The 9,956-nt window shown below is 34.1% G+C and overlaps 1 protein-coding gene across 1 annotated transcript; it reads left to right on the top strand.

Annotated features, from left to right (window-relative positions):
• The first annotated feature begins 2,306 nt into the window (after positions 1-2,306).
• LOC131076742 (protein terminal ear1 homolog) lies at positions 2,307-5,736 on the top strand. The gene is made up of 7 exons (XM_058014056.2): positions 2,307-2,409; positions 2,499-3,398; positions 3,652-3,903; positions 3,990-4,242; positions 4,475-4,591; positions 4,695-4,836; positions 4,982-5,736. Exons 2-7 carry the CDS (start codon positions 2,516-2,518, stop codon positions 5,387-5,389), a joined length of 2,055 nt encoding a protein of 684 aa, XP_057870039.1. The 5' UTR covers positions 2,307-2,409; positions 2,499-2,515; the 3' UTR covers positions 5,390-5,736.
• Positions 5,737-9,956: the final 4,220 nt, after the last annotated feature.

Genomic DNA, 9,956 nt, shown 5'->3' with positions numbered 1-9,956 from the left:
ATATAAATTAAATGTTGATGTGCTAACTTGTGTCATGCAATCACATAGTAAATATTAAAATATTTGCTATATATCATTCTCTTAATCCATTATCCTATAATAAGATTTTTTTAAATATAAGATAAAAATGCAAGCTAGGCACTCATGCTAATTAATTTAAAGATATTTTTTCATATATTAATTAATCCTTACAGTTTGCCGATCCTATGTAAATTGTGTTTCCGTATGTAATATTTTTTTTATACTCGGTCCTTTTTGGTTGTGACTCTCTCTCCGTGTGAGGCTTGCCTCCAGAGTTGGTGTCTTCTTGTGAACTCTTCGTACTGTTTCTTACCTTTTTTGACTAATCTATAATTAATATAAAAAATATATTAATTAACATCTTTATTTTATATTATGTTATATACATATTATATTATAAGATCTATAATTTTATTTTGTATTAAGTGTGTTAACAAAAACTATTTTAAAAAGTAAAAGTAAAATATAACTTAAATTTTAAAATAAAAATGACATTCACATAAAAAATGAAAAATAAAAAATAACTGATAAAGTAAAAATTAAAATAATATTTATTTTTATGCAATATTTTTTATATTTATGTCTTATTATTATAAAATAAAATAACTAATTAATAAAATATTGCATAAATAATGTGACAAAAATATCATTTAAAATTTAAAAAATATTACTTACTAATTTTTATTTTTATTTATTTCCTTAATTATAAGTAATTTAAAAAAAATTCCAATAAAAAATAAAGAAAAAAAATGTAAATAAAGAAAAATATAATTAAATATAATTCTAATCTCTAGACATGTTTTCAATAGATCTTTTTAAAGATAGGTATACTAGTTTTAAAAACAATTAATTAATTGCTTTATAATTAATCACCTTTTAATATAATATACGTATTTATTTTATTTTTCTCTTTCCTTTCGTCTCCTTAAAAATGATCACACCTCTCTTATACAATCAATTTAATGGGAGATATGATCAGAGTGCTCTTTTAACCTTCTTGATGTACGAACTTATTTAGTGCAATCATATGATAAATATTAAAATATTTAAAAATTAACATAGTAAATATTAAAATATGTTAATTGAGGGGCATCCATTCTGTAAAATTTGTCTGGGTTCATCTTTATAATATGAAAGTATTGCGTTCAACGAGACTTAGTCAAATAAACTCATTAAAAATCTTTAACTACATTTAAAAATATTTGCCTGGGTTCATCTTTATAATATGGAAGTATTGCGTTCAACGAGACTTACTCTCATATACTCATTAAAAATCTTTAATTACATTTAAAAATATTTGCCTGGGTTCATCTTTATAATATGGAAGTATTGCGTTCAACGAGACTTACTCTCATACACTCATTAAAAATCTTTAATTACATTTAAAAATATTTGCCTGGGTTCATCTTTATAAAATTGAAGTATTGAGTTCAACGAGACTTACTCTCATACACTCATTAAAAATCTTTAACTACATTTAAAAATATTTGCCTGGGTTCATCTTTATTATATTGAAGTATTGCGTTCAACTAGACTTACTCTATAAACTCATTAAAAATCTTTAATTACATTTAAAAATATTCATCTGGGTTCATCTTTATAATATGGAAGTATTGCGTTCAATTAGACTTATCCTGATAAACTCATTAAAAACTCTGTAACTGTATATTGCGTTCAAAAGACTTGTTCTGATAAAATCATTAAAAAATATTCACATAATAAACATTGAAGAGTATCCATTCTGTCAGATTCTCCTTATAATATAAAAGTGTTGCCCTCAACGAAACTTAATCTCAAATAAACTCATTATAAAACCTTACAACTGTATTTAAAAATTCTTGTAATCAACCAAACGGAAGGTCCCTTCAAATCGATGGAAGATTCAAAATGTAAATCCCCAGTCTCGCAGTAGTCATTTCTTCTGGTCCTCAAAATTAAAGTGGAGTTCACCAGGCGCCTCACACCATTTAATGTTGGACGGCAATCTGACGGCGCATCGGACTGTTGAGCACAGTTTTGAGAGGACGAGGACGAGGCCCATAAATGGAACCAAAACCCTTCCGCCCCTTAAATCCTGGGTGCCGCTTTACAACTTTGCCCTTTGCCCAGTCCCACAATTATCACCCGAATCGTCATAGGAACACAATTGGGGTTTTTCCTTTTTCCTTCTGCACACTGCACGGCTCCTCGATATCCGCGACAATTTCTGATTGGTGGATCTGCCGCCGGAGTGGGGTAAGTGGTCGTGGCCGTCGCCTGCCTCTCCCTTGTCCATTCCAATTTAAACCCCAGGAAAACCCTGCATTTCATCCACATACTTTTTCAACAGCACGCGCAGAAGGAGGTCAAGGCCTCAAGTTCAATTCCTCTGCGCTATCTCTCAACAGAGTAAGTAAAATTTCAAGCTTCTCTCTTTTTTTTCCCTCTCCTGTATTTCTGAATATGGGACTCATTAGCTTTTGTTTTCGGGGCTGTAGTATTGTTGCTTGCGGTCATGTGCGGTGGCGGTGAAGTCATGGCAGCCCAGAGAGATTTGCAGGTTAAGGTGGAGTCCGAGGAGACGGGTGTTGATGACGAAGTGGCGCAGTTAGGCCCGTGTCTGAACCCATCTGCCCTGGAGTTTACTCCTCCGATGCTTGAGAAATCATATCCGCAGACACCTTACGAGATTGCATATCCAGTTCCCCCGCCTGTTTCTACCTTAACAGTATTCAATGTCCCCATTGTACCAGAGTTCAGATCCCCGCCCATTACATACAACGTATATACTGCGCCGCACATTCAGATGAACTGTCTCCTACCCATTGCGCCGCCGCCGCTTCCTCCTCCTCCTACAATATGGAGTTCACCAGAGATTCCTGTTATGTGCAGCCCTGTTCCAATTCCTGTCGCGAATACACACTTCCCCTGCCCTAATATGATTTCTCAAACTTCTCCTCCTTTCCAGCTGAGTTTTATGGTCGCTCCGCAGATCTCAGACGGGCGGCAAGCGTACCAGTCTCGAAGCCTGCTTCTGAGTTTGGTCCCTACTGAGTTCAGTGATCATCAGATTCATCAAGAATTGCTGGTGTGGGGGCCTATTAGAGCGCTTCATCTCGAGGCAAAACATGACGGTATGGTGACTGTAGATTTTTATGACCTTAGGCATGCTAACAAGGCGCTTTTTGATATAAGGCAGCAGTACATGATGCTTTCCAAAAGTCTGGAAAGTGGAGCGTTGCAACAACCGTTTTCTTATTGCTGGAGATTAATGGAAGGAAGACTTATTTGGGCCCAATATGCAGAGCCCACTGCCGAGAACCAAGGCACGCTAGTCATCTTTAATGTGGATACTGCCATATCCGATGACAACATTATATCGATCTTCCAGCACTATGGTATGTACCCATACATATTGTATTTCGTTGTTTAAATCCAGCACTATTTTTGTAGGAATTAGGTTGGTTTTTTAGAGTGTTACAGGGTGTTTAAACTGAAGTCAAATTGAGCTTTGCTCTTCTAAATGGATTAGTAAATTCTTAGAAATAGCATGAGTTCCTTGCGCTTGAATCCATTACTCGACTGAGTAAAAGTGTAAAACTTGGAATACTGTAAGTTTTTAGCATTTATTTCTCTATTGTTTAAACGCAGGCGGTGTGAAAGAGGTGAGGGGGACGCCAGTGAACAATCGAACTAAGTTTGTAGAATTTTTCGACATAAGGGATGCAGAGCGAGCTCGGAATGAGCTAGACCGGAAGGAAATTGGGTCAGAACAAGTAAAAATCCATTTCAGTCATTCGAATGGTAGGACTCACAAAGGCTCTGCTAATTTCGTTCACAATATTCCCCCTCGTCACCACCGACGGCCACACTCAGACCAGACCGATTTCAGCTGCGATAGAGGCAAGTATATCTGTTATTGATTTCTTCATTGTGTACACAGATGAATGCTTATCGATTAAGGTTTTTAAAATCCTGTTACCCATCAGGTGTTTCTTCGAGTGATATTCACAGAAAGAGCAACACATCTCGATTTGCGAATGTAACGAAGAGAGGCCGAGGCCGTGAAAGTGGTTTTGGCAAAGGAGGAGACGCTGCCACAAACAATTGGAAGAGAGAGTCATCCCATGCAATCGGAGAGGAAACCAGATCCCAATTTGCTTTTGATGAGACTCGAGCCGAATTGAATGGTGAAGAGACCAGGACAACTGTCATGATAAAAAATATTCCAAACCAATTCGAGTTAGTCGCTCTTGCCATGCAATTCCTTTATTTTGTTTTATTTTATGATGATCGTATTGCCAGTGAGTCTAGAATGTGAGATTTTGTGTACTTTCTGTGCTCGCCATCGCTATCAGTATAGGAGTGATATGTATTATCCAGCAGTCAAGTAGGGTAATCTTAGTCACTAAAAATCTGTGAAAAGTGCCTCATTAATGACTGCTGAAGATTTGATTCTTATCCATTTTTGTAGTCACGACATGCTCCTGAAAATGCTAGACAGTCACTGCATGCTGTGGAACCAATGCATCGAAAATGCAGATGAAACCCGCTCAGCCTACGATTTTGTGTACTTGCCCATAGATTTCAAGTACGATCAAGATTAAGCTCGCATGTATCTTTTCAGAAGTTTTATCGTCAAATTAGTGGGTTACATGAGCTGCAAAATGCTAATTTAGGTTTTTCTGATGTAGAAACAAATGTAATCTGGGGTACGCATTTGTAAATTTTACATCTACTACAGCGACATGGAAGCTTTATAAAGAGTTCCATGGGCATCATTGGGCTATATACAACTCCAAAAAGATATGCGAAGTCACATATGCGAGGCTTCAGGTGCGTTTGTTTAGTCCAAGGCATAAAACTTCTAATCTGCATTCAGATTTCTTATCAGTAACTCTGGATTTGTCCCTCAATGTCTCATGTATCATTGATACTTGCCTACAAGTGTTTGACATAGTTGTTGGTGGTTTCATTACAGGGTCGAAGCTCACTGGAAGAACACTTCAAAAAGTCCAGCTTTGAATGTGATACAGACGACTATTTGCCATTGGTGTTCGATCCTCCTCGTAATGGGGAGGTTGTTACGCTTGCCAAAGTGGTTGGTGGTCGCAGGCAATCTGAAAGCAGCATCAACAAGGAGAAGCCGGAATACTGTGGAAAAAACCAGAACAGATTTGCACCTGACAGCCGCTATTCCTCCTATTGCCATAGCCCAACTTTCGATCACACATATCAATACAGAATGAGGCCAAGTAACCACCATCGTACCCATTGCCAAGGTCAAAATGACAACTTCAACTATAATAAGCCTAAGATTACTACCTATTATAGGCCCAAGAATGCAGCACCTGCTGTCGATTCTGACAGCAAAAAAGTTGAAGCTTGATGACTTAAGCAACTAAAAGTTGAATGTATAGAATTCCAATGGAAGTAGAATGAGAGTTAGGGTTTGAATAATAATTTAAATAGTAAGTTTTCGTTTCAGATGAATTTTAGAGTAGGCGTAGAATATTATGCTTTGTTAGATGGCAGTTCTTATTGATTCCAACGGAGTTTCCTCCTTACGCTGTCGTTTATTTAGTACTGTTAAGTAGTGCAAGTTCGAATTGGACCATCATCTTCTTTAGACATCAATCAATGAAGACAGTTCATTATTTAATAGGTGGCCTGGATTTTGTTGCCAATGAAATTTCCTTTGATAATCAGCCTACTTTAGGTTTGAGATGAAGAAATTTAAAAGAAATATACAGTGATTGGTCAACAGCAGATAAATCTTTCTATTCATTTAAATGAGATTATACAATCTTCTTGATCACAAGATCAAAGATCAGCTGAATCAGAGATTCTAGATGAATAATTTATTACAATTGCTTGATCCTTTGTTTGTAATAAATAATTTATTACAATTGCTTGATTACATGATCTGAAATAATTTATTACAATTGCCTCTATTTAAATTGCTTGATTACATGATCTGACATAATTTATTACAATTGCCTCTATTTAAATTGCTTGATCATTTGATCAGAGCTCCGAGAATAATAATTTATTACAATTGCCTCAATAAATAAAAATCTCAAAAATATTGAAGAATACTTAATAAATTTCATGCATATTTATGTATAGCTGTAGTGAGCAATTATATGCAAATTATATTTTTCTAGCACTTATTTTTAGCTCCAGCAAACTACATTTCTTTCCATGCAAATTGAGAAATTACTATGCCAACAATGAAGAATGATGGTCATCTTCAACAACTCAATTAATTTCTAAATGTTGGTTCTTAATCTAAATTTGAAGATTTTAAACAAACCCAACAAATTGATAAAAAAGAAATTAGAACAACACACAAATAATCAGATTTAAATCTAAATCAACAAAGATTAAAAGCCATGTAATTTCATGAAATTCTAAGGCCAACTCTTAGTCCAAATTACATAAACAATACTAGGAGACTGTATTTTATAGAGATTGCAACCTCCAATATAAAATAGTATGCTGCCTGAAAATCTTTTAAACCAAAAAAAAAAACTGCTCACAATTGTTTTTTGACCAAAAAAATTAAAGTATATCTTAATAAAATTATTATTTTATTGATAAAGCTTGCACATGCATTATTAAGGGAGTTCACAATCTGATCTCAAAAGTGTCAAAGACTCAACTTTTGAAACTGCTTTGGTGAAGATACACTTGAGATCAAAATGCTTTGTCTTACTATAATGGATTAGATTTTTTTGTTAACTTGATGCCACTCCTGTTATCACAAAAAAAATCATTGTAGGATGAACTTAATTTTCTCCAATGTCTTCTAAAACTTTTCTAGTCAAAGAGCTTGTATATTTGCTGTGGTGATTGCAATACACTTTGCTTTTGTGGATGAGAGGGCAATCATGCCTTGTTTTTTTTAACTCCACAAGTAATCAAACCATAACCAAAAGAAAAACAGTTTTCAAATGTAGACTTATGATCATCCAAACTACCTCTTCAATCTAAATCACTAAAGCCAACAAGATTGAACGTTAGAGTAGTAACAAATAACAAAATTTAGGGTTCAATCTCTTGGTTGCATTTATGTGTATTTCTGATGGATGTATCATGTACCTTGAAACAAGTGAGATTGAATATGCAATATCAAACCTCATGTGAGTTAGAAACATCAAACTCCCAAGAATGATTTTGTAAGTTGTCTCATCAACTAATTCATCACCATAATCTCTACACTATAACTCTAAGTATTTGGAGTGGAAGATGAGTTATAATCAACCATACCAAATTTCTTCAACATATCCTTTGCATACTTTGTTTGACAAATGAAAATTTCCTTCTTACTTTGACAAATCTCCATTTTTAGAAAATATTTCATAAGACCTAGAACTTTCATCTCTAATTTATTCATCATAACAATTTTGAACTCATCCTTTATCTTAGAATTGCTATCCATATACAACAAATCATCAACATAAAAACTTATGATAAGAATATAATTACCTTTTTGTTTATAATAAACGGTAGATTTACTCTTTACTTATTTTGAAGCCTATCCATCTATCCTAGCATACCACACTCTTGGTGCTTGCTTGAAGTCATACAAAACCATATTCAACTTGTAGACATGATCTTCTTTTCCTTCCACTTCAAAACCCTGTGGTTGTTCCACATATACTTCCTCTTTTAAGTATTCATTCAAGAAGACATTTTTCACATCCTTATGATGGATGCACCGATTCTTTTGAGTTGCTAATGAAATTAACATTCTAATAGTCTCTTGTCTTTCTACTGGGGCAAATGTATCTTCATATTAATCAATGGCATACTTCCATGTGAATCATTTAGCAACTAAGCTTTCCTTATACCTTTCAACACTTCCATCTTTGTTATACTTAGTCTTGTCGATCCATTTGGTGCCAATCTTCTTTTTATCATGTGGAAGCTTTGTAAGCTCCCAAGTGTCATTCTTATGAATAAAATCTCTCTTCTTGCATTGCTTGCATCCAAACCTCACTAGCACATGCATCTTCAAAATGTGATGGTTCAAAATCAACCTTGGTAAATAAAGAAAAATTCACTATTTCAACTCCTCGATTTTCTTAATGTGCTTCACTTGTACTCTTTTAATAAATGTCACTTAATCTTCTTATCTTCCTTGTAGAACTTAGACTTGAAATTGGACTTGCACTTGGAATTGAAAAACTAGATGACAAGCTACTTGATGGATTCATAACACTTGAGGCATAAACATCAGTGGGCTACTCATGATCAATATAATCAATAATAACACCATTCAAAATAGATTTTGACTTCTCAACATGGCCTTTTTGATGACCATAAAATCCCCCTTCATAAAAATTCACATCTCTTGACACAATAAGCCTATTAGTGAGAGGATTATATAGCCTATAAGGCTTACTTTCCTTACTAACTTTTGCATTTTTTAATCAGGTATATTGAAATGATTGACATTAGTCTTTTTTCATAATAGGCTTCATAAAGAGTTATCATGTCAAGTGTACTAGTGGGACTCCGATTGAAAATGTATAATGTTGTAGCACCTACATCACCCAAAAATAATTGCTTAGTCCCTTGGTTTGTAACATACTCCTTACCATTTCCACCACTATACTATAATATCTTTCAACTACTCCATTTTTTGTTGAGGTGTGTAAGTAGTGAAGTTGTCATCTAATGCCATTCATATTACAATAATATTGAAAGGCTTTTGAACAAATTTTTTCTCCATGATCAGTCCTTAAGAATTTGATTTTGCACCCCTTTTCATTACCCAAAAGGGCTTTAAACCTCCTGAATGTATCAAAGGCTTCATCCTTGGTCTTCAAAAAATAAGCCCACCACTTTTTTGAGTAATCTTCAACAAAAGTGATAAAATATGATAACTTATCCAAAATCCTTGTTTACATAGGACCACATATATCTAAGTGAACAAGCTAAAGAGGCTCTCCATGCATTGCCCTTCAAAAATTTCTCCCTTGCATGCTATCCTTTAGCACATTATTCACAAAGCTCCTTGTGTTCTTCAACGTTAGGCAAACTAGAAACTAATGATTTTGATGTTAGACGCTTCAAACTATGAAAATTTAAATACCCATATCGAAGATACCACAACCAACTTGTATCCTCATATGCCATATTAGCAAGGTTGTTGTCATGTTCATTGAACCTTAATAGGATCATCCTATTCTTTGTCATAGGCACAACACTAACAACCCTATTGGCTTAATTCTTGTCATAAATTATGCATTGTTGATTTTCAAATACCACTTTATAATTCTTCTCACACTATTGACCAACACTCTATAAATTATGCTTTAATTGTGGAGTGTAGTAAATGTCTTTAACACTTTTCGTATTTTCTTTTGTATTGACTTTCATAACTCCTTTTGCAACAATTTCCAATGATTTGACATTACCAAGTTGGATCTTGGATTTGAAACTTTTATCTATTATTGAAAACAACTTATCATTTCATGGCATATGGGTTGAATATCCAAAATCTAAATACCAAACATCTTTACTATTATCTCTTTCATAAGATAAAAATCAACTATTTGGAGGATTTTCATCACTTTCTTGAGCATAATGAACACTTTTACCTTCTTTTAATTTGCAGTCCCTTTCAAAGTGGTCATACCTGTTACAATGGTAACATTGGATATTTCTTTTATCAAATATATCTCTATCTCTTGAACTGCCTTTTCCTTTTGAACCATCTCTGCCTCTATTTACTCTTGAATAATTGTTATTTTGACCTCTACATTGACCTTGATTGTTTTTGGAGTTATTGTTGACATCTTCATTCTTTATGATTTGTAATTTGGAGGAAAAAACTTTCTCACTACTTTCTCCAAATGAATCTCTCAATTTTTCTTCATGAGACATTAGAGATCCAACTAGGTGATTAAATTGAAGGGTAGACAAATTATTTACTTTCATCTATG

This window comes from Cryptomeria japonica, chromosome 10, assembly GCF_030272615.1.
Source record: "Cryptomeria japonica chromosome 10, Sugi_1.0, whole genome shotgun sequence".
Lineage (NCBI taxonomy): Eukaryota > Viridiplantae > Streptophyta > Pinopsida > Cupressales > Cupressaceae > Cryptomeria > Cryptomeria japonica.
This window is presented reverse-complemented; position numbering and strand designations above follow the sequence as displayed.